Below are 23,277 nucleotides of genomic sequence, written 5' to 3' on the forward strand. Positions count from 1 at the left end.
ATCAAATATATCTAATAAGAGTATGCAGTAACAGTATTATTCAAGTGCAACCCAGCAATTGAGTAAATCAGCCTTCAGTAGCCCAAAACAAGCATTTATTTATCTGACAGATGACAACATATATCCCAAACTTTGAGGGAACATACAATACAATCATTCTGTACTGAAACAATTCAGAGCATCTTAATTAAGCTTGCAGTTGGATAGGTCTCTGTAAGATACCATGAAACTCTTGACTGATTTTTTTTTTTCTATGCCACCTGGAGGGGATCTCTATCTTTCTCAGACACAATTATGTTGATTTTGTTCTGTAGGTGGATAGCTAGCATGTCACGCAGCTCTGACAAGAAGCCTCGCTCAGTGTTACTGTGCTCACACAGAATAACACTTATCCCATTGGCAACTGCATCCAGAACGTCATGGTGGGACATCTCTCCTGTCGTTTTGAGAAAGAAATGCCATGTAGATCACTAACGGCATAGTTTAAGTAACTAATTCTTTGCAATCTATGCAGAATCTTAGCTAGAAGCTGGGAAGAGGTAACAGGGGCTATAGCCCATAACAGGGAATGCCACACAATCTGCTCAGTATAAGAACACTCCTACTGTAGTGTCCCTTGAAGGACTTTCAGCTGCTATTCCCCATATACAACTGAGACAAACCCAAATTCCTTGCCCTCTTTGAATAGTGGTAGATTCTGCCACTTTGGGCAGGAAGTAAGAGTGCACAGAGTGGTTTGGAAGTGGACTGTCTGGATGTCACGTGGGTTGCTGTGATGGAGGACAGCAATTGGCAAGCCTTGTGAAGAAGTTGTCTGAGGGCCAGCTCTGCGGGACTGTATATAAGGGGAGATGGGACATGCCTTGCCAAAGAACTTGCTCAAATTAAGCACTACAGAATGCAAGGCAGCCTTCACGTTGTGTAAGCTGTATGGAGTAGCTGTTCCACTGTCGGAAAAGAGGATAATGGACTAAGTCTCCCTTTGGTCAGATACACTATGGGGTTCCTTTGGAAGATTCTGTAGACTCCATTATATTCCATTTTCCATTAGGGAATTCTGTAGAGAACTGAGGAAATACTGTGTATCTTGCCAAAGTATAAACACACTGAAGGTTGCAGTAGACTGCCATCAACACTGATTTTGTGTTGAAATAATGCATGTATAGCAATGGTTTAATTGAAGTAATCTTCACTGTGCCACACAGCCATCTGATCCACAATATCTCTACTTTAATGTATTCTACCATTCCAACAACTAACTGATTGTTTTCCAAATACAACAGGTAATTCTTTCTGGCCAAATCTTTCAACAGCCAGTCAATTCTGTTTTCCTTTTTTTTTTTTTTTCTAGTGACTATTTTTATAAAGATAACAAACCAGCAACATAATCTTTTACCTGTGAGATAGAGGTCAGCTTCCATTCCCTTCAGGACGCTGCTCCCAGAACCAGCACACAGAGCAGCTTTCTTCACTGGCGATTCTGCAGGATACAAGGTGCCACAGTTAAACTCCTTTCCCTCTGTTCAGCCCTCATGTCAGTATTGCTATTAATTGTTTCACAATAACTATGACCTTGATTTTAGGGTCAATGTAAATTTTTTGGAGGAAGAGACACATCTGTCAGTTTGAAAGAGTCATGGGCCTATAACATCTTTGATAATTACAGCAAAATCCTCTGTACCAAATAGATGTGTAGATTTTTTTTTTCTTCAAGTCATAGGAAAGTTTGCAGAAAACTACAGCATGGAGGCTGACTGCTGGCTAGTTCTGTCCTAGTGAGGTGTTACTTAGGTTTCTGAACCCTTTAACAGGCTGCTATTGTTTCCAGGACACTTCATATTCCACCGTCATTAGTTTTCCAACTAATGATGCCACTAAGGCAGCCTCTGAGATACACTGGTTCCTAGCTTTTAGCTCTCAGAAGGCCAATCTCAATGCCATCTGAGAGCTGCTCCATGACATTAAAAATTTGTCCGTTTGCTGTGATTGCTGATTCAAAGCTATTACATATGTGATAGTGATGGGAAATTTAATTCTCCATATATATTACATTCACTAGGGAGAAGGGAACACACAACACAGAGTTTTTTAATTAAGGTTTTACAGTATGCTGCTATGTAATTACTGTTGATTTAAGTGGAGTCACACCACTACAATCCCACACCATGAGAGGCTTCAAAATAGTCTGGGTTTTTTTTTAGTGCAATTGATAGTACACAAGGCTTCTAATAAGACTTGTCTCATAAGTTACAAAGAGTTATCAACAAATTTGCTCTCACAAATTCTAATAGCTGTGCTTCTTGGAGATTAGGATAGGTAACTAGGATAAGAGGATGCTTGCTCCACATTTTACTAGTGACCCACTGTTTGAGCTAGGATAGGTCACCTTCTTTGCCGCTATTTCTTTTTCATAAAAACACGTATTGTTACACATTCATAAGGATACCATAAAGCGTCTTACTGTTCTAACATGTTTTGAAATTTAACATTCAGTCACAAAAGGGAGTATACAATGAAATGATACACACTTGTGTCTGATAGCCAGGGAGGTAAAACATCTTAGTCATTATACAAATTATGAAAAAGGATGTCTCACATTCAACTTGTGCTGCCCCTTCTTCACAGTGACAACCAGCATAATGTAGAACTTCCAATTTAAAATACAGATGAGATTCTTTTGGCATGACTATCACGTAAATTCTGAAGTGCTGTTTCTTGTCTTTAACAGTCCTTCACACTACTTGGAAGTAAACCTATCCAAGGCAGCAGTATTTCACACACTCATGCTCCCTGTCTTCCTGGAATACTAGTTCTCATGGACAGTCTTACTTGCAGGCCTGTTTACCTAGTGTCTTGCCCATTCCCATGGCTAAGCGGATGTGAGGTAATTTTAGGTGGCTTTTGATACGCTCAATTATGTGTGACAAGGAGACTGGCTCGCTCAGTGTGCACAGACGTCCCATTCCAGTATGGGGAAGAAGAGGCTGAAAAGAAATTAAAAATTACTGTGAGAAAGCTGACTCCAGAAGTTCGCATTGCTTTCCATATGTTACAAAGATGAGTATATTGGGCATTCAGGAATGCATCTGAACTTTATGAAAAAATACATATGTGATGTTCTTGAATGTAACATTCTAACTACACTAGCTATTGGAACTGATTTATGCATTAGTACAGGCCAGACAGCTATTTTCATTGTTTTGGAAAAATGTACGTGGCTTCAAATCCCCACAGGCCAGTATTTCAGAGCACTGACAGAGTAGCATAGGAAACCTGTGATGCTACTGACTACTGGATTTCAGTGTTTAGGGCATTCAGCTCACACAAGTAATACATTCACTGGAAGTAATACGTGATTTTGTTACCTTTTGTAATAAGAGAATCTCGGTCTTGTGATAAAGAAGGCTGTTCTGGGACAATAATGCCACCACCTCCAACAGTGCTTTCTGAGAGCAGTTCAAACTGACTCGTGTTTGCTCCTCACCTTCAACCCTGAGGAAAGATATGCTTGGTGCTTGCTAAGAAACTAGATAAAATTTCAGCATCATATTAATAGAAAACAAGGCTATTCTATCCCAGTGGCTATTCTACCACAGAGAAAGGTAAAAAGGCGGCATTGTAATAGCCTAACCTAGTCTAGCAACTTATTGTTTCAAACAACAGAAAGAATACAACATTAGAGAGTGAAGCAGATACCTGGCAGGGAGAGTAGTGAGACAGGAGATCTCTTGGATGTCTTTGATTTTGGACAGTACAGTGTCCAGATGCTCGGTGTTGTCTGCGCAGAATTCTACCCGGTGAGTGCCCTCAGCTGGATAGCTTGGCGCAGTTGATGGATGCAGTGGGATGGAAGTACAGGCACCTGAGAAAACAGTACAAGATTGCTGTTTTATAAAGCTGGATAAGTATCCTAATACTGATTTAGCATATATCTAAAGAGATGCAACAAAAAGATGCAAATTTTGCACTCAAATACATTTTCCCTGACCAGAACTGAGGACTTTTTGCCCTGTTGTCTCCATTAGGCACAGTCTGTTTTAAGTGCAAACAAGTTGACGGATATATATTATTTGTCAATGTCATCCATTTTATTCTAAGAATGGTACAAAATCAAAATAGTTTCTGGTTTGTAAATCAGGCTGGAAAAGACATAGCTTTTTTTATTTATGAGCCACAATACAGAATAACAACTTAAAAGAATTTCAGATACCTTAGTTCCTTTGCAAACAATGAGATCTTGCACTTTATAAATTAAAGACAGTGATCTAAAGTCAGTGATCTAAACTTTGCAACCAAGATGCACAATAAATATGCTGCACCAGTTCCGACTGCATCCAATAGTACAGTCATGCATCTGAAAACGTCCTCTAGTGTTTGTATCTGGTATTCCTCAACAAGATAAACTCCCTAAAATATATTTAGGGTACTTAGAAGTACTCAAAGAATATCGGGGGGTGGAAGGAAAAAAAAAGTCCTCAAATCATACCTCTAAAAGCTGCAAGAAAGAAAAATGAGGGAAGATGCCCATATAAAATAGCATATACTGATGAATAATTTTAACCTTTTTTGTTTGTTTTTAACAGAATCTCACCAAGTCCCTTTATTAGCCAGTTATTGACTCCGTGAGGTATGGCATCGTACGCTGTATGTGGAGAGTAAATCCCAATTCTGTGCTCCAGGGCTCGGACCACTAGCCGTTCCTTCCAGGTCTTCCACGTTACTCGCTTGAGTGGTGTGAATATAGGAGGGTGGTAAGAAAGAATAAGGTCTGCCTTCTTCTGCACTGCCTCTTCCATCACCTCCTCAGTGAGATCATTAGTGAGGAAAAGGGTGTTCACAGTGTGAGGAGGACTTGGTTCCACCAGCAACCCCACATTGTCCCAGCTTTCAGCCAGTGAGAGGGATGCAAAGTCATTCAGGGCAGCAACGAGTTCCCTGAGATTCATGAGGGAGCACGAGGGCAGGCGGCCCAAAGCACGGATGCAGTGGAGAGGCCGGCCAACCAGCTGTGTGCCGGGCAGTAACATGCAGCTATCTGTAGAATAAAAAAAAGCAGGAATAAGTGTAGGTAATTCACCGGCTGAAAGCAGAACTGATGTTCAGCTGCCAATGACGCCCCCGGCAGCCGCCGCAGTCCGAGCCGCGCCGACCTGCAACGGGGCGCCGGCCGCGGGCGCACCCTCCCTGCCTCCGCGGCTCTCACGGTTGAACACCATGAACGACCCTGTAGAGTCGTGCAAGAAACGTACGGAATTTAAACTCTATCCATCTTCACGCACTAAAACCGACCCGCGAAGAAGCGTTCGCCTCGCTGGGGGTGGGGAGAGAGGGGGAAAGCAAACGGGACTGGGACAGGCAACCTTGAGGCGCCGCCAGGCAGGGTTCGGTGCCGTGAGGCCCCCCAACACTTACCGCACACCGCAGCACGGCCAAGGCTGCGGGGTGGAGCCTGCGCCCGGCCCCACCGCTTCCGTCGCACTAGCGGGGCTGGGGGCGGCCTCTCACGGTACGCCGCGGCGGGGGTGGTTCAGCCCCTTCCTGCCCGCGTAAGGGGAGCCGGGGAGCAGCTTCCTAGTGGCAGCTGCTGGGTTTGGCTTCAAGCTCGGTAGGTTTGTGCGAGACCTCCGTCTGGCCAGGCGAGGGTGAAGGCGCAGGGGCAGGGGTGGCGCGGGAAGGCCGAGCTGGCGGCGGCGGGGATGGCGGGCGGGGCGGTGCCGTGCCGTGCCGCGCCGCGCCGCGCCGCGCCGCCTGACAGAGTCACTCGCCGGTGGAGGAGCTGGCTCGCGCCCTGCAGCGACGGGGTGGTGGGCGCGCGGAGTCCGCGCGTCCTGGGCGTGGGTTTTCGGTGGAAGTACCTCGCATCGGCAGAAAAAGAGCTCCAAGCTACCTCAGTCGGTAACCGAGGGCAGGTGGGTTGCAGTGAGCGCGGTCGGCTCTTGGGATGCTTAACCGGGGCGTGCGCGGTGCCAGTTGCGCCGCCCAGGGCAGGCTGCAGCCTGGGTGAAGGCGGGCCGGGCCGGAGCTGGCCGGTTCCTCGGCTTCTGTGAGAGGCCTCGCCGAGCCTGGGGGCTAACCAGGGAGAGCAGTGTATGGAGAAGAAATTAGCGTGTAAAACTGTTGATTTCTACACAACTGCGATTTTATTATCATCATTCCAAATGCTTTATTTGAAAATATTACTAAGATAAAAAAAGTTTGATTATGTACTTGGGTGCAGGTACCTGCGTGTTGCAGGCACTGACGGCTGTCAGAAGGTGGCTCCAAATCACGCTTCTATTTAGGTACTGTCATGTGGTTTTTATCTGTTATTTTCTGTCATTTATAAAACCATAATATTTGGAGAAGCTGTGATTGCTTACTATAAACTTTCATGTTAGGGCTACAAAGGTGATTAGGGGATGGGAACGTCTCATGAGGAAAGGCTGAGAGAGCTGGGTCTGTGTAGTCTGGAGAAGAGAAGACTGAGAGGGGATCTTATTAATGCTTATAAATATCTAAAGGGTGGATGTCAAGAGGATGGGACCAGACTCTTCTCAGTGGTGCCCAGTGACAGGACAAGGGGCATCAGGCACAAACTGGAACACAGGAAGTTCCATCTGAATGTGAGGAAAAACTTCTTCACTTTGAGGGTGACAGAGCACTGGAACAGGCTGCCCAGAGAGGTCATGGAGTCTCCTTCTCTGGAGATATTCAAAACCCTCCTGGACAATCCTGTGCAACCTGCTGTAGGTGATCCTGCTCTAGCAGGGAGGTCAGATGATCTCTAGAGGTCCCTTCCAACCCCTGTCGCTCTGTGAATCTGTGTAAAGTGTGGGTTTTGCCCCCACCTCCTTTCTCTAAGCTATTTTCTTCTACTCCTCTCTAGTTCTTTGTATGCAGCATAGTTGTCTAATGCAAGTAAAACTTTTATCCACAGAGTCACTTGAATGGCATTGTAAAACTGTGTGGTGTAAAAGTGTGTAACCACACAAATATTTTAGAATCAAAAAGAATTGTGATTGGTGGAAAAAAAACACAACATATTTTGTATGTTTTCTTTGCAGGAAATTGCTGTTTACAAATCTACCTCAGCTTTTTGATAAGCAGACATGGTGAGAACAGTAGCACTTCTAATATATTTTCATTCTTTCTGAAATGGTCATCTTTTGGAAACTGAATAGCTGCTCTGCATCTCAAAGGATTATACATTCTACTCTGATGCTGTGGAGAACTTGTAATAAAAAGTTTAGGTTTTCATTTCAGACTTCTAACAAGATATTGTGAAAAGGAAAATAGGTCAATTTACATCAGTCTAAAATATAATTGTACTTTCAATTCTAAGATTCTAAATTTTAATTCTACTTTGACTAATATTTGGTAATCTATTTTGGTTTCTTTTACCACAGAAGCATTGTTCAAGTTGTAAGCACATAGCCCTGCTTAAGTGTATGTAATCTTCTACACTTGAAAGCTTTTAAAAGTTTAGAAATCGGGAAATAGAGATAAGACTGTGTGTCTTAAACTGTACATATGCCTTCTTTAGCATCTTCACAGACATTGCAGGCAACTATCTTATCTTCTTTACTTTATACTACTGGATGCTGTTTTTTATTAGTTTTCCTGTATGCTTACCCCATATAGCCCCACAGTAATTGTTTTTGCATAGTTTAGCGCTTTCCATGGGAGTCCTGTGATATATTTGGCCTACAGAAATATATTTGCTTAGGTGACTGGGTAACTGCCATTTTAAATTTTATGAAGGTTATAAATTCTTAAAAGTGTGTATTTTTGTAGATTTGCTTGCTTGTGAAGGCAGATTATATATGGTGCCATTCAGAACTAGCCTTATCACTCAAAAGGCTGCAGGCAAGTAGCACATACCAGTTGTTCCTCTGGTTGTAAACCAGTGAAGTATGTGTACCACACTATCACCTGAAATAGATATAAACTTGATTCTTCAACTTTGCAATTAAGTGACTGAGTAGGTCTGGTTTGCAAATGAATAATGTATCTCTGGAGTGTAACAGCATGAAACAGAGCTTCTGCATTAGCATAGCAAACTTGATGTGTTCTGAAACTAAATGAAAGCAAGTGTTTTATGGTGACTTCACTGGAAATGTGGAAGGTTTGTGACAGTAGCCTTGGCTATGGCCAAATATTGAAACAATGGTTATATGCAGTGGCAACTTGCAAGTTCTTGATGGGACTGGGAAATAAAACTCTTGTCTGTTAGTATTTCATTGCTGATTTAATGATTATTTTCTGCCTCTTGCTCAGGCTGTCACGCTGCATACCGATGTAGGAGATATTAAAATTGAACTATTCTGTGAGCGTACACCAAAGACCTGTGAAGTAAGTCAAGTATCAGGAGCGGGATTGCCTGGTGTTGAAACAAACCAACAGAAATAGTGAAGGCTGTAGAGGAGGTGAAGTGGCTGTTGCAATTCATCTTTTCACGTAATGGAATACTAACGTTGTAAGCTGGTACAGTGCCTGTTCCGCTTGTGGAATTTGTGCGCTGCGTCATACTTCCTAGAGATTTGCTGCCTGTTTCTCACAAGAGAAGGTTTAGCTAAGGGCTGCTTCTCTCCATGTTCTAGCATCTCCCAAAGTGTCCTTTGTCCTGTAATGGGAAATATGGCACATGACTTGGGATTCCCAAATTTCTCTGAGTTTACTCACACAGATTTGATTTTAATTCAAAAGAATGAGAATCCCTCCCAGTTTGTCAGAGGCCCCAGGATTTCCTTTTTGCAATAAACTTAAGCTTAAATTTAAATAATTTACTTCTTAACAAGCATCACTGAGGCATGAAGTTATTGTAAATTACATTTACAAAATAAAAATGTTGAATGGAAGTGATACTTCTGAGCATGTGTCAGGCTTCTTGTTTGTTCTTCAAGTCAGTCAACCTTGTGCTGTAAGCTTTATTTGAAATCCTTTGTATCTGTGACAGTGTCAAATAAGCATATTAACTATAATTTGTTCATGACTATTCTGTGGCAATGCTCTGTGGAATTCACATGGTCACAATGTGAAGCAGAGGCAAAAGGGTTAGTCTTGGTCTAACAGCCAATGCTGTCATTTAGTAAAAGAGGATACTATTTCTGAATTGTTTGTTAATATGGTTTGTTTCATTTCCTTAGAATTTCCTGGCTCTTTGTGCTAGTAACTACTACAATGGCTGCGTATTTCACCGGAATATAAAGGGCTTCATGGTTCAGACAGGGGATCCATTAGGTAAATTCTTCTGTCAGGGTCTCTCTATAGAAAAATGTACATTAAAATAAAATATTTTTTAAAAAGTATGAATATTAAAATCAAAACATAAAGTAAAAATAAAATAAAAGAATTATATTGTTGATAGAGGTTTTTATGATGAGATTAGTTTTCTGTGGTGAGCTTACAGAAGAGCAGCTGTTACTCTAGTTCTAAATAATCGTGCAGTAGTAAAGCATTCTACAAACTTTAGGTTTTTTCCAGCTGTTTCCACTAAATGATGGTTCTGCTGCCTTATCAGCTGTTGAACAGGTAGCAGCTGCTACTGTGGTTTCTCTGTTTTCTGCCTGAAAGACTACACTGCCTCTAAAGCATTTGGGGAAAATGTCCCAGACAGTGTCAGCTGTTTGGGAGATTACCTGATTCAACTGTGTGTCTGTACTCATACTGAATTTAATTTGAGGATATGTCAGTGTTTGTTCTGCTACTCAATAGGTGTTCCTTATATAGAGTTAGGTCTCTACTCAATATTAAGATGTGAGAACCTGATCCCTGCCTCGAATGAATTACAGTCTATCTAGGGTCTTTGTTGTAAAATTTTATAATAGTATATCATTTCTGCAGTTTTCAGTTTGAAAATCCAGTAATCTATTGTGGTGCTTCTTTGTCAGGCACTGGGAAAGGAGGTAACAGCATCTGGGGCAAGAAGTTTGAAGATGAATTCAGTGAATACCTAAAGGTATATCTGTGCTCTCAATATGCAGTTATGTTTTCATATGAATTTTCTTTACAGGTTTGGAGGATGGTCAGCATTGTGTTGTACTGTATTAAATACCTTTTTTGTAATTGTGAAGCAAAGTATAATCGTGTAATAAAGGGATAGAAAGCTTATTATTAAAATAGGAACAGGCATTTCTGTACTTGGCAAGTTAGGTTTGAGGGTTTTCATCTCTGAGAAGTAGAAAGAATACTTTGTAACAAAGTATTTTTGATGCATTGAAGGCAAAGAAGTAATCTTTTATTGTAAGAGCAATTTTGAGGAGCTGATTATGGACTGTGATGGAATATATTAGCAACCAAGATCTGTTCTTAATAATGGTATTGAGGCAGAGTACTAAGTCACAGAGCACTTTGTACGGGTCAAAGTCCTGCTTTCACAGATGTGTATTCATCATGGGGTTTTTTTCCCTCTTTCAGCACAGTGTCCGTGGCGTAGTTTCAATGGCAAACAATGGTCCGAATACCAATGGATCGCAGTTCTTCATCACTTATGGCAAGCAACCGCACCTAGACATGAAGTACACTGTGTTTGGAAAGTAAGTGATTCCACTGCACGCCTCTTTATCATAGTGTGTGAAGGATATGAATATTTCAGGGCACATGCAATGCAAATTTAGAAGCTTCTGATTCTAAAACTCATTGACTTAATGGATGTGTATATATAAATATATGCTCTTGCGCTGTCACCAGAATTAGTTGCTCCAAAATGCTACTCCATTTTTCTTAGTAGTAGGGAATTCAGTGGAAATAGGCATATTAAAAATTACTTCAAGAATGGAGCTTTTTTCTTTTCTTTCCTATTTTTTTTCCCCCACTAGTTAAGAGCTTGCTTTTTCATCCGTGCCCAAACAGATGCAGCCTGATTTTAAGCAAACTGAAACAACTGGATACACAGTCGTAGGGTTTACTGAGAAGCATGAATCTGATTTGGGACTGGATCTGGGGATGGGTATGGTACTGACATGGTCATGCTTCTGTTTAGGTGGAACTTCCTGTTGGACAGACAAAACTCATGGAACCAACAGTTTATAAAATCAGATGAGATTGTTTAAGATGCATCATTGTTTTAAAACGTTTTTATGTTAATAGACACTACTGATGATATATCATCCTTAAAGCAAATGTTTAATTTTTGAGTTTTTCAGGTATTGCTTTTTCTATCTCAGAATCATGGTAGTGTCTTTTCTTTTGCTTATTCTTAAGAAGTCTCTAGTGTACAAGTGAATCTGCTGAGAAAAATTTGCCTTTATTAAATGGAATTAAATATTAATTAAATAGTATTTTCACATCACTTGTTTATAGGCATCTAAGTATAGGTGTTCCTTTCATTTCTGAGTTTTAGAAGTGTGATTGAAAGTAGGTTTTTTAGACATCTTTCTTAGAAGAGTAAAGGCTCAGATAGATGAACTTTGCCAGGTTTTCTGTGGCAGTTTAAGATTCTTCTGCCCTAGTTGCAGAATCAGCAGAACAGGCTATGCAGTCCCTGCTGGCCCACAGTCCAGCATCCTAGATTCAAAGAGTTCATGAATGTGACTGAATTGAACTGTGAACAGCACAACATGTTTTCTGCCAAGTCCATTACCAGGAAATAAACTGCCAAGGTTTACCAGAGCTAGTTATTTAAACTAAAAGATGTTTATTAGAACAATCTCTCTTGTCACTTCTTCAGCCTGAAATCTGAAAGCCTAAATTTATTTGTGCCATTAATCTACACAGTTATTAATGATTTTGTCCAATCTTGTCTTTGAGTCAGAAGGTTAGAAAGTATAATCTCACACTCGGAAATTGATTTTCCAGCCATAGGATTTCAGTAATTCGCAGTGAAGTTTGGTATGGCCAGTATCTTGCTGCAACTTGAACCTGTACTAGAACTGGTCAGTCCTGCCTGCCAGGAAGTGCAGCCAGGGTCTTTATACAGCTGTGGTTGGTATAAAATATGATACTGTCAGGTCAGTGGGAATTATTTGTACTTTTTCTCAGAGTCTGTTGTGGATGCTTAATAATTCCTTTCAAAATATGTTATATGCCATGTATAATGTTTTGGCTGTCTTACTTGAATCATTTGTTTGCAAAGTCCTTGCCCTATGATACTTAACTGTAAAGTGCTTTGAGATATCCCAATTGTGAAATTTAAATCATTATTAGAAGAAGATTTCTAGCACTTCTGCTTTTCTTCCAGAGTTATTGATGGCTTGGAGACCCTGGATGAGCTGGAGAAGCTGCCTGTGAATGAGAAAACCTACCGACCTCTTAATGATGTTCGCATTAAAGATATTACAATTCATGCCAATCCTTTTGCTCTGTAGCCACAGAGTGCCTCAACACGTTCTTTAGAGACTGGTCAGATCAACTGCTGGATTATGGGGTTTAAAGTGTCATTAAAAAGGGTTGCTTGAGCTGGATCATACCTTTGCTCATTGAATGCAGGATTTTCAGGAGTCGTAACATTGTTTGGGAGTTGTCACAGAGGAATCTTGTGCTTTAGAAGCCAGTTTTTCCAGGGTATCTTCCATGATTTTGTTTTTTAAGCATTGTTTTTATACTTGTAAAATAAGAAAATACTTTTCAAAATATATTTTTTTTGCAAATCTTTGTTTTCTGTCTTATCTGTCTTAGTGATACTATGTTGAAACAATGTCCTTTGCTACAATTTCATACTACCAGTTTTCTGAAACTTTCTCTTGTGAATTCTAACCTTTCTTACTTTACTGATTTTTAGAAAACTGAGTAAGATATGCAATTTTTTCCCCTAGGTGAGAGCAGTGTCATAGATAGATGAAACCTTTCTCTCCTAGAGGATTAAAGACCGTGTTTAGAGGAGTGCTTGCTTTTGTACTGCTGTGATCGGAAACAGTCGCTTCTGCCTCTAGTACAACACTTTTGCTATGAAAGAGTAAGTGTTTGTGTCTTTACATAGCTGTTGATCGAAACTGAGTAACCATGGATTTATTTTAACTTGGTTTTCATCACTTTATTGCACAAATAATAGGGGGTAAACACAACAAAGGGTAGTGACAAAAAGACTCTGGTCAGACTTCTTATCAAGAATATCCTGATAAGCCCAAAATAATAACAGATGCTAAAATAATAACAGATACTGTGGTCAAGATGATGTTGAACAAATAAGAGAAGGCTGTTATTTGGTCTTACTTGAAACCACATGTTGTTGGACTCAAGTAAGAAAGTCAGCAAGAAGGTACAGAGATATCTGAATATTGACGGATCAAGAGGAAAAATAAAATATATGCATACGTACGCATGTGTGTATATATATGTATATATTGCTGATCCTATGATGAAGTTAGTATAGTAAGTGTAAAATAAGCTGATCTAAGCAGGGAAAAGAATGATTCGTACACATCAAAAAGGCAGTTCTCTGCCTACTGGGAACAGCAGAATGTTCTACTCTTCCGTGTAGATTTTAAAAATGCATTTTGGCAATAGTTTGTTTTCATGAAGTAGGAAAAAATCAACTCATTTGCACAGAGTTCCACTTTCTGATTATAAGATGTAGAGGTGAGAGGGTATATTTCTAGTTCCAACTGTGCATGGGAGACCTGGACAGGAGAGAGTACCCACAGTTCCTGTATCCAACCCCTACCATTCTGGACTCCCCCAATCTATTTGGACTCAGTCAACATCACTTAGCAAAGTCTATTCTCATATACATATATACATATATATATATATATATATATATATATATGTGCCTTGTAATCCTTGGGAGGTCCAGATTCCAGCTGACTTGCAGTCTGCTTCAGACCAGTATTTCCCATTTTGAGGCTTTGCCTCTTAAAGAGGAGAACTTATTGCAAGAGAAAGGCAAAAGTATGCCAGGTACAGATTACTGAGGTGTTAATGAGCAGAGTTAATCAGTACCCTCTCTCTGGGACAAAGTTTCTATATTCTGCATGGAGTGTTGCTTAAAGCTGCTAGCCCTTGCTCCAGACTTAATACATTTTACCCTAATACTTCAGTCAGGTAAAGGATTTAATTATTTTAGGTCTGTGCTCTTTCTGTCTCTTCCATGTAACCAGTGGTAATAGCAAGTAAACAGAAGCATGCAACTGCATGTTTGCCACACTGACACTACTGCCGTGCAGAAGGAAGGACGTGCTGGAAACTTTCCTACACTGCAAAGGAACAAATAATATAAAATGCTGACATCTGGCACTGAACTGGAAGCAATTTCAGGTCTGTTTTCTTTTTTCCTCCACAAAAAGGGAGCTGTTACAGGGAATGTGTGAAATACAGGGACACCAAGCAATTTACTCTCTGGAGGATACATTAAATTTTTTTATCTAAAATCTTTTACATAAAATCTTTTTTATCTAAAGCTGTGTATTGAAAGGAGAGCGATCTTATGGGACAGGATTACATCCTAACTTTTAAAAATTGTATTATGTCTGTTTTCCTGCTTTCCTCTGAGGTTCAGAGCCACAGGAAAAATAATGGTGGGGTTGGTCCCATCCACTTGCTGAAGAGAAAGCAAGACAGAGTAGGAAGTAGCCCAGCTGTGGACGTGTGTGATTTTTGTGGGTGTTTGCTGAGTACAGCATATGTGCAATTTAGTTCTTGCACACAGTCAGCTGTTGTGTCACCATCTGTTTGGACTTTTGTGATGTGCATAATCCTTTAAATAGCAAAAAATGTTGCAGATAGTCCTGTTCTTACTGTCCTCGACTTGTGCTTTATAAACTCCTATGTTTACTTCCATCAGTCTGGTCCTTTATCGCAAACACTACAGCCACAAGGTGAGTTTTGTCTAAATAAATCTACCCTTGCAAAGAAAAATATGTACAGTAACACAACAATCTTGCATTATGACTGTGATGGAGGGTCTCATCGTGTATGTTCTAGATTGTCTCTGACCTTTGCTGGCATTTTGGTGTTAGAAGTATGTCATGCTGGGAACAGTAGTCTAAGGGGGGGAGCAATGGGCAAAAAGAAAATAGTGGTGCATTATCTACAGACAGTGACAAACTCGCACATGTAATGTACATATTGTATGTTGATTGTGGGGTCAGTTGGGAAAATAAATATACAAAGAGTGAGGAGGGCCATTTATCAGGAAGTGTTTCAGAAGGTTTAGTCTCAATAAAAAAAGCGTTGCGTTGTAGGAAACCTGTATATAGGCTGTTGTAGTGTTTCAGGGCTGTTTTATCCTTGGGTGCTCTTTTTCCACATAAATTAGATTGCACATGAGATGTTTAACTGTTTATTAGGGGTTCTGGAGAACCAAATTTCAGGCATAATGCTTGGTTAGCTCTGCTGCAGTGAGAACTGATAGATGGCTGACAGGCTTGAAAGCTCCTTCTGGGAGAGGTGATGGCTGAAGGGCTACAGCAAGTCACAGGGCTGTGAGAGGGGTGGCTGTGACTTACACTGCTGTGTGTGCAGTAGTAGTGAGCAGTGGAGGCAGCAAGGGGTGGTTTTGTGGGAGGGTTTTGGGGTTTGAGGTTTTTTCATTCTGTGGGTGTAGAAGACTGATCTGTTGTACACTTCAAGAGTTGCATTTAGTTCGTTGTACAGTGCATATTTTATGTTCTGTCCAGACTTAAAACATGACTAAAAGCTAGTACAAGACACCATGGGGTGTTTAAAAAAAAGGCATTCAACTATTTGGAAATGTTTTTAATGGCAATGATTTACAAAGCTGTCATTAATCTGTTAGTCATAGATGGTCCTTTAAACCTCTGTTGTTTAAAGCTGACTGGGTACATGCTTTGAGAGCCTCTAGGAAAGTACAGAGACGAGTAACAGGCTTCATCACCGAGGATGAAAAATGTGAGTCTCTCTCTCAACAAAAAAAAAAAAAAAAAAAAAAGCGCGATCTTCTGGCAGCCATTCTTAAATGAGGGTTAGATTCCTCCCCAGTATCACATTCCTTGTCTTCCAAAGTTCTTGGCAGGAAAATCTTTGAAGGTTTTGCATGGTTGGCTTGCTTAAAACTACTTGAACTGAATTACCTGGTGGGGCATACGGGGTTACCATAAAATGTTTTGATCGGGTGAAATGCACCTGTATCAGTCCGAGTAGCAGAACCGGGGGAGTAAACGGCTTTCTTACGTGCAGTGAGGTGAGGGGACAGCCCCGCTCTGGGAGCGGTACCAGCAGCCCGGGCGCTGTGGGACGGCAGTGCCCGCTCGGTGCCCGGCCCCGCTGAGGGCTGGCGGAGGAAAGGGGACAGGATCTTTAAACGCTCTCGGAAAGGCAGGCCGACTTCCAGGGCCCCCTCCCGGCCGGACACGCTGCGCCAACGGCCCATTGCCGCACGGAACCAGCGCGGCCGCGCGGCCTGGGAGCTCCCCGCGAGGCGCGGGCGGGGGAGCGGGGCGTTGCCGGGCGGCCCCGCCCCGCCCGCCCTCTCTGTGACGCCGCGAGCGTGCCTCTCTGACGCGCCGCCGCACTCCAGAAAGTTCCTGGGAACGCCATTTTGTAGCGGTCTGCGGATCGGTACTTGCGGCGTTGAGGCCAGCCATGGCTGGAGAGAGCGGCGGCTCGCGGAGAGAGCGGCGGCACGCCCGAGCCGCGGAGGTGGGGGCGATGGGCGGGGCGCTGCGTGCTCGCCGCGGCCCTGTGCCGCCGGGCGGCGGGGGAGAGCTGGAGGGCAGCGTTAGGCGCTGGGCCGGGCCGCCGCCGAGGGGAAGGCGGGGCGGAGGGAAGGGCGCCGCTGTGGTGCAAGGGGGAAGGAGGTTGTCTCCTGCCGTGGGGGAGGGCGGCCGGTGGCGTGGCTCGGCTCGTCCCCGCCGGAGCGGGCGGGTCGGGTGGCCGGGGCGCCCCTGTGCCTCCGCCCCCATTGGGCCGCCATGTTCTCTGCCCGCGCCTTGTTCCGTGCGGAGAGAAAATGGCTTCGGTAGCTTTAGCAGGGCTGGCCGGACCCCTTTCCCGGACCCTGTGCCGCCTGGCTGGGCCCGGCCGGGCGCCCTGCGTCTTCCCTTGGTGAGGGACAGGCCTCGCACCGCCCCACTGCGGTGTCGACGCCGTGAGCGCCCGCGTCCCGCTTTGTAGCGTCGCCGTTGCTGTGAAGCCTGGACATGTCGGCCTGAGACGCAGCTTGTGAGCTAGAATCGATTTAGGAGTGGAAAGGGAAATAAAAGACGTGTAGTGAGTTGTCTGTCTTTTCGAGTTAAACAACTAGGAGAGAACCTAAGTTTTATTGTCATTTTGATTTAGCTTTAGGAGTTCTCTGTGAATCTGTAGAAAGAAGCATCATAAAAGTTTATGACAAGTTCCTTTAAGTCTTTAAAAACATGCTGGGCATATTTGGCCTTTTTAAGTACATGGAAGCCTGCCTCTTTCCTTCCTAGCATATGCAGGAAGGAGCATATGCTGAGCAGCTTTGCAGAAGTAACATGCACAGTATGTGTTTAGTGTCGAAGCCACGATACTTCTTTTCAAAATCTTTTGTAAGAAGTAGGTTATTGGTTTATGTTCCCCTATCAAAAAGGGTTAATTTGAAAAAGCTCTTGAGTTAAAAAAATAACATGGAAGAAAGAGCAGAGAAAAAAATGAAAATTGGGTACTTGAGGAAAAATACAATTTTCATTATACTGTTAATTTGATAATTAATAGCTTTGAAAATGAATTGTTTGTCTGTGGGATGTAATTCAAAGAGCAAAATACCTTTTTTTACAGATGCGGCATTCCAGGCAAACCAATTATCCTAACTGGGATAAAAAAGGAAGTCCAGATCACAGAAGATGCGACAGTGCTAATAAGAGAAAGAGGAGATCATTAAGTGGTGCACAGGAGAACAAGCACTGCAAAAACATTCTTTCTAAGCTTCCTGACAGGTAAATACCTTTTTGACTTCTGATACCAGCAAGCATATGTTTTAAGATTTTATTATTTTCATCAGGTCATCTGATAATGTATTCAGTTTTGAGTTGGAGATATTTCAAGAGAGATGTCTTACAGCTTAGAGCAAAAAGCTGCCTTGATAGGGGTACTAGAATTATTTTAATTACGTTTATTTGATCTTGTGTTTGTAGTACCTGTTCAGAAACCAAATCTGTAAATGAAAGAGACCATCACGAACGACGCTATGTTGAAGAATACAGAAATGAGTACAATCAAGGATGCGATACTGGGCATCACAGCAGCAAATCATCGGGTCATAGTGGGACGAGTAGTTATAAAAGGAAATACAAGACACATCACACTACCTGTCATTATCATCATTCACAGGTGGTGTGACCAATTTTAATTTAGGACTTTTTTATTTTAAGAAGATAGATTCTCATCTGGGCAGTAGTAATTGAGCGTGGGGGTTTGGGGAATTGTGTCAATAATAGTTTATTCCTTTAGCTAATATTAGTAGATTATTCTTTTTGCTAGGATTTTATTTCCTTCAGTGAAAATGTATAGTTTGTAGGTATGCTTGTGATACCACAGAGCACACTCTTGCTATTTGTTCATTGGATATATTTGAGCAGATTAATGAATAACCACCATCAATTGGAATACTTGAAATATGGGCATCACTTTCATGCCTTCAAAATTTTTATTATGACAAGCATTTATTTCAGCCCTACTCGAAAAATCCAAGCACAAGCTTTTAAACTTGCTTTTGACTATCACTGAAATAGCAAGGAGATAATGTCAGATTTTAACTTTTTAAAAAATGATTTATTAAGATGTTTTAAGTATCACTGAAAAATCCATAGAATCAGATATGTATGATGTCTGCCCACTAGCAGGGCAGTTTTTCTGATCTTTGTTATATATTTAACTCTTAAAGAAGCTGAAGATAGGATTTATCATTTAAGATCTTCAGCTGAAACAGCCTAAAGTAAATGTATATGCTATTTATGATTTTAAAAAATTAATTCTTATCAAATATTCAGACCAGTGATTTAATCTCGATTACTTAAGATGGGTATTTTAATTTGGACACAAGGCTATTTTATTAAATACGTATATATATACACACACATAAGATAATTATTAAATCCTTTTACTTTAAAAAAAATAAATATGGGCACTGAAATCCTAAAGTACAATTCAGTGAACCAATCTTTAAAAAAAAACAAACAAAAACAATTGTGTTGTAATTTTTTGTTGCCTTGCCACTTTGAGTATCTCATCTGAAAATCTGTTCCTTGCCATGTTTTTCTCCTGTAACATAAACTATGTGCCCTGTGAATTTCTGGGGACTGAATTTGAAATTGCTCCTGCCAACCGTTTGTGGCCTGGCGTGTATCTGAATGCCTGAATATCTCCCTGCTGAATGAATTTCGTATTCTGACCTGAATTCACTCGGGTTTATTGATTGGCTGGACGATCTTGGTGCCGTTCCAGAAGAGTCATCGAAGGAAAAGATCCAGGAGTGTAGAGGATGATGAGGAGGGTCACCTGATCTGTCAGAGTGGAGACGTACTAAGTGCAAGATGTATAGAATATTTTTCAAAATTTATTAACTTTTCAGATAGAATAAGTTCTTTTAGCATAAGATGTGAGGGGGCTTTGGAAGTCTTTTCTTTCTGTCTTGACTTTTGTGTTTGGGGGTGGGGATTGTTTTTTTTTTTCTGTAGAACTTAAATATATTTCTTTTTTCTTTTTCCTTTTTTTTTTCCCCCCAAAAAAATAGTAAATGAAGTTAATAAGCCTACTAGAATGAGATCCCTGTAAATGTGCCTTGATGAGAGTTGTCCAGTAACATCTCTCAAACTAGATATTTACAAGTTAAAGCAGCACAGTCTAGAATAATCTTCAGTGATAGTACTTAGTCTTTTGTTCGTTTTATTTTTGTTTGTTTGCTTGGTTTTTTTTAATAGCTGAGTAACCACAACTTCTATGACAGAGAGTTCTTTTCTTATAGATGAGATCGTTGCTACTTTGGGTGAAGGTGCTTTTGGAAAAGTAGTGGAATGCATCGATCACAAAGCGTAAGTCTTTTTAATTAAATACATGTGATTTTTTTCTTACTGATAGTATTGCAATGTAGTGCTTTCTGACTGTATCAGGTTTTATCTTTACTTCCTCATGTGCTGCTCGGTTTCCAAACATGAATTTATGTTGGTACATCATGTTACAAACAGCACCTAGTCGTGAGGGTTGTGCAGGACTGTTGGATGAGGCGATGGCCTAGAGAATATGGGGTGAAGCTGCACTCGCCCACACTGGGCAGTCCTGTGGCCTGTAACACCCCAGGTCTATATAATGAGCAAGGTCTCTGACATCACATAGCTTACCATAAAGTATCATCTTTACGATGCAGTGCCATTTGGATTCTAGCAGTGAGTGTATTATAAATCAAGAATGTATTTTGTGTTTGGCAGTTTTGCTGTGTGCAAGATAGTACCGAGCTAGATTGCCTTTCTGGTCATTGTAGACGGTATTTGACACATTGGTTGTTTTTACTACTTAAACTGAAGGGGACTTGTCATTTTTGACTGACAGTCGCGTTAAGCTGTGAGATGTGGAAGTTTCTGCAATATTAGCCCAGCATACATAAATACAAAGAGGAGTTAAATGGGGCTTTTAATTTTCAAGAATACCACCAATATATAAGGTATCAAGTATGTTTTCAAAACTTAAAGATTAAATTTTAGTTGTGTTTGCATAGATGAACCTTGGCTACATTAAGTTAGTGTGTACTTAAAAACCTTTTCTGATAAGGCTGCCATTTGTTATAAACAACGTATATGGTGAGAACTACTGAATAGTATTAACACTACTCATTATTCTAATCACTGTTAAAACCTGTCTTTTCAGAGGAGACAGACATGTAGCTGTGAAAATAGTAAAAAATGTTGATAGATACTCTGAAGCAGCTCGTGCAGAAATACAAGTGCTGGAACATTTAAATGCATCGGATCCCAGCAGCACCTAGTAAGTGTACAAAGCCAACAGTACTTTGTTTTGGCTTCAAGATTTTTAAGTCTCTTTCTGTAACATAGGATGAATGCATCTTAGCGTTATACAACTTCCTGTTGCAATTCATGTATTTTTCCTGTTTTTGCAGTCGCTGTGTCCAGATGTTAGCATGGTTTGAGTACCATGGACATGTCTGCATTGTTTTTGAGCTACTGGGGCTCAGCACCTATGACTTCATTAAAGAGAATGGCTTTCTGCCATTTAGGCTGGACCACATTAGACAGATGGCGTATCAGATCTGCAAATCTGTGAACTGTAAGTATGTTTCTTTGTTTTTGCTTTATTTGTTGGATTTTTCTTTGTGGAATTTGCTAACTATTTTTGTTATATTGCAGTTTTGCATCTGAACAAGTTGACACATACAGATCTGAAACCGGAAAATATTTTATTTGTGACATCTGACTATGTAGAAGAGTACAACCCCAAACTAGTAAGTTACTGTCCTCTTTCCCACCTCCCCCTCAGCCATCCTCTGCATTTATTTGGTAACTTGCACCCCATTGTGTTTCATTTCAGAAATGTGATGAACACACACCAAAAAATCCAGACATCAAAGTTGTGGACTTTGGGAGTGCAACATATGATGATGAGTATCATAGCACTTTGGTGTCTACAAGACATTACAGAGCTCCTGAAGTTATCCTAGGTCAGTAGAAGGCCCTTAGGCTGACCTTTCACGTAGGGGTGGTTGTACACTGTTGATCTGTGTTACAGAAGTGGTGTGTGTCTTGCTTGAGCTCTTGAACTGTTGGCAGTCTGGTATAAACATAAACCCTCTGAATCTTTCCACAGCACTGGGCTGGGCACAACCATGTGATGTCTGGAGCATAGGATGTATTCTTATAGAATACTACCTTGGATTCACGGTATTTCCGGTAGGTAACTATGAACCTCAAAATGATGCTTCTCAACTTGGTGAACATACACTACAGAGAGGTAGGAATCTGTGCAAAAAAGTAAGCTATGTTTCTCTGTAATGCCAAGTTGAAGAGACCAGAAGCTGTAGGCATAAAGGAATTGGCTCAGCAGATTTCTACAGGTTGCTTTGAGTAAACATTTTGGCAGCAGCTTGGTATGAAGGCTCACCCTGTTAACATCTGTCATTTACAAGCCACACTAATAACAGCTGTAGCTTCATCTATCACCATCAGCAAATACTACTCAAATACCCAAATTCTGTCATCTTGACAGTAGTGCTGGAACTTGGAAGTTGCAGGGGTGGGGGGGAGGAAGCAGGGTCAGGGGGGAAAAAAAAAAACAAACCCAAAACCTCCAGTACACTATAACTTCAGGAAATGGATGGCTACAGCCTTGCTTTTTTTTTTTTTCCTTAATCTGAAATTGTAGATTGGTTGCAGGGTACAGTCAGCAGTGAAGTAAGGTCAGTGTATGTTTTTTGGTAACTGCCTGTAACAATGAACAAATATGCCTGTCTTAATTTCCTTCCAGACTCATGACAGCAAAGAACACCTGGCAATGATGGAGCGAATACTGGGGCCTTTACCAAACCACATGATAAAGAAAACCAGGTAAGTACATTTTTCCATACCTAGGCTGCTATAGTTTAATTTATTTTCAGATTTGGTTTAATTAGCAAACTTAAAGCATAATAAACTCAGATTCATCCTTTTGCTCTATTTAACAAGCTGGCCCCTCTTGCGGAATATTCCCAGATCAGTTCCCAGCTTGTGAGCAAACATGCTGATAAACTTCTAGACAAGGGACAAAACATGATCTTTGGCTAACAATCCGTGGTCTGTTTGTTTAAGGAAACGCAAATATTTCCATCATGACCAACTGGATTGGGATGAACACAGTTCTGCTGGTAGATATGTCTCAAGGCGTTGTAAGCCACTGAAGGTAAGATGACAGGAAGGAAAATGCTTTTGGAGAGAGCAGCTGCAATTGAAAGTAATAACCCCACATTTTGTTGTTTTTCTTCATGAAGGAATTCATGACCTGCCATGATTCTGACCATGAGAACCTCTTTGACCTCATTCAAAAGATGTTGGAGTATGACCCAGCCAAGCGCATTACTCTTGAAGAAGCACTGAAACATCCTTTCTTCTTCCCATTGAAAGAGAAGCAAAGGGCGCTGTCTCCTATTGCTGAGCAGGCTGACACTGATGTTAGTCCACCAAAGAAACATAAGAAATGTTAAATATTTATTGTATACAGTTATTTTGTAAATGCCCTATTTTATATTATGACTTTTTGGATAGTGAAGTTTAATCCAGCTGCTGGCATAAAATTTATTTAAGGAAAACACACTGATGAACACAGTTGTTTTTCCTCAGTAAATAGAACTCTCAGGCCAGGTGCACTTTTAACATGTGGAAAAGAGCACCCATGACTCTACAAAACAGACCGCCTAACAGCAAGAAAGTATTATTCTAAATATATTCTATTCAACTGTCA

The 23,277-nt window shown here is 41.1% G+C and overlaps 4 protein-coding genes across 18 annotated transcripts in view; 3 read left to right on the forward strand and 1 right to left on the reverse strand.

The window, feature by feature from the left end:
- Positions 1-1,470, forward strand: part of LOC129207999 (hyccin 2) — a 78,522-nt gene extending 77,052 nt beyond the window's left edge. Inside the window, exon 17 of the transcript XR_008577644.1 lies at positions 1,352-1,470. The gene's annotated coding sequence lies outside the window, so the exon portion shown is untranslated. The remainder of the gene's footprint in view (positions 1-1,351) is intronic.
- NIF3L1 (NGG1 interacting factor 3 like 1) overlaps positions 1-5,498 on the reverse strand; it is a 21,930-nt gene extending 16,432 nt beyond the window's left edge. The window contains exons 1-7 of one of the 4 annotated variants that reach the window (XM_054830033.1): positions 5,413-5,495; positions 4,592-5,035; positions 3,697-3,862; positions 3,366-3,492; positions 2,846-2,984; positions 1,397-1,480; positions 77-436 (exon numbers count right to left, since the gene is read on the reverse strand). In XM_054830033.1, the coding sequence (XP_054686008.1) occupies positions 252-436; positions 1,397-1,480; positions 2,846-2,984; positions 3,366-3,492; positions 3,697-3,862; positions 4,592-5,027 (1,137 nt within the window). In that variant the 5' untranslated portion in view covers positions 5,028-5,035; positions 5,413-5,495 and the 3' untranslated portion in view covers positions 77-251. Of the gene's footprint in view, positions 1-76; positions 437-1,396; positions 1,481-2,845; positions 2,985-3,365; positions 3,493-3,696; positions 3,863-4,591; positions 5,036-5,249; positions 5,387-5,412 lie in introns of those variants that run through there. The other 3 variants (XM_054830034.1, XM_054830036.1, XM_054830035.1) reach the window with 3 other exon arrangements.
- On the forward strand, positions 5,499-14,150 carry PPIL3 (peptidylprolyl isomerase like 3). 6 transcript variants are annotated; one of them, XR_008577649.1, is made up of 9 exons: positions 5,499-5,605; positions 7,044-7,091; positions 8,257-8,331; positions 9,126-9,219; positions 9,870-9,937; positions 10,396-10,514; positions 12,158-12,236; positions 12,732-12,871; positions 14,016-14,150. XR_008577649.1 is itself a non-coding variant. In XM_054830039.1 (8 exons), exons 3-8 carry the CDS (start codon positions 7,089-7,091, stop codon positions 12,282-12,284), a joined length of 486 nt encoding a protein of 161 aa, XP_054686014.1. In that variant the 5' UTR covers positions 5,551-5,605; positions 6,218-6,281; positions 7,044-7,088; the 3' UTR covers positions 12,285-12,566. The 6 variants fall into 6 exon arrangements, 4 of the variants coding, with proteins under 4 accessions (XP_054686016.1, XP_054686013.1, XP_054686012.1 ...); XR_008577648.1 differs by lacking the exon at positions 14,016-14,150 and having other exon boundaries at positions 12,158-12,480; positions 12,732-12,867; XM_054830039.1 differs by lacking the exons at positions 12,732-12,871; positions 14,016-14,150 and adding an exon at positions 6,218-6,281 and having other exon boundaries at positions 5,551-5,605; positions 12,158-12,566.
- Positions 14,034-23,125, forward strand: CLK1 (CDC like kinase 1). 7 transcript variants are annotated; one of them, XM_054829976.1, is made up of 13 exons: positions 14,034-14,172; positions 17,617-17,774; positions 17,973-18,168; positions 19,282-19,372; positions 19,802-19,868; positions 20,698-20,814; positions 20,948-21,114; positions 21,195-21,289; positions 21,376-21,505; positions 21,652-21,734; positions 22,309-22,388; positions 22,629-22,719; positions 22,808-23,125. In XM_054829976.1, exons 2-13 carry the CDS (start codon positions 17,617-17,619, stop codon positions 23,018-23,020), a joined length of 1,488 nt encoding a protein of 495 aa, XP_054685951.1. In that variant the 5' UTR covers positions 14,034-14,172; the 3' UTR covers positions 23,021-23,125. The 7 variants fall into 7 exon arrangements, with proteins under 7 accessions (XP_054685951.1, XP_054685949.1, XP_054685948.1 ...); XM_054829974.1 differs by lacking the exon at positions 14,034-14,172 and adding an exon at positions 15,703-15,765; XM_054829973.1 differs by lacking the exon at positions 14,034-14,172 and adding an exon at positions 15,821-16,515.
- Positions 23,126-23,277: the final 152 nt, after the last annotated feature.

The sequence above is a fragment of the Grus americana genome, chromosome 6 (genome assembly GCF_028858705.1).
Source record: "Grus americana isolate bGruAme1 chromosome 6, bGruAme1.mat, whole genome shotgun sequence".
Taxonomy (NCBI): Eukaryota; Metazoa; Chordata; class Aves; order Gruiformes; family Gruidae; genus Grus; species Grus americana.

Bases quoted from the DNA above. Each gene is read 5' to 3' on its own strand.
- CLK1 (XM_054829973.1), top strand. From the start codon at position 16,459: ATGGCTGGAGAGAGCGGCGGCTCGCGGAGAGAGCGGCGGCACGCCCGA. The intron at 18,169-19,281 runs GTGGTGTGACCA...GTGCCGTTCCAG, and splicing joins GTCATTATCATCATTCACAG to AAGAGTCATCGAAGGAAAAG. The intron at 20,815-20,947 runs GTAAGTGTACAA...CTGTTTTTGCAG, and splicing joins TCGGATCCCAGCAGCACCTA to TCGCTGTGTCCAGATGTTAG.
- PPIL3 (XM_054830038.1), top strand. The intron at 8,332-9,125 runs GTAAGTCAAGTA...TCATTTCCTTAG, and splicing joins GTACACCAAAGACCTGTGAA to AATTTCCTGGCTCTTTGTGC. The intron at 9,938-10,395 runs GTATATCTGTGC...TCCCTCTTTCAG, and splicing joins AATTCAGTGAATACCTAAAG to CACAGTGTCCGTGGCGTAGT.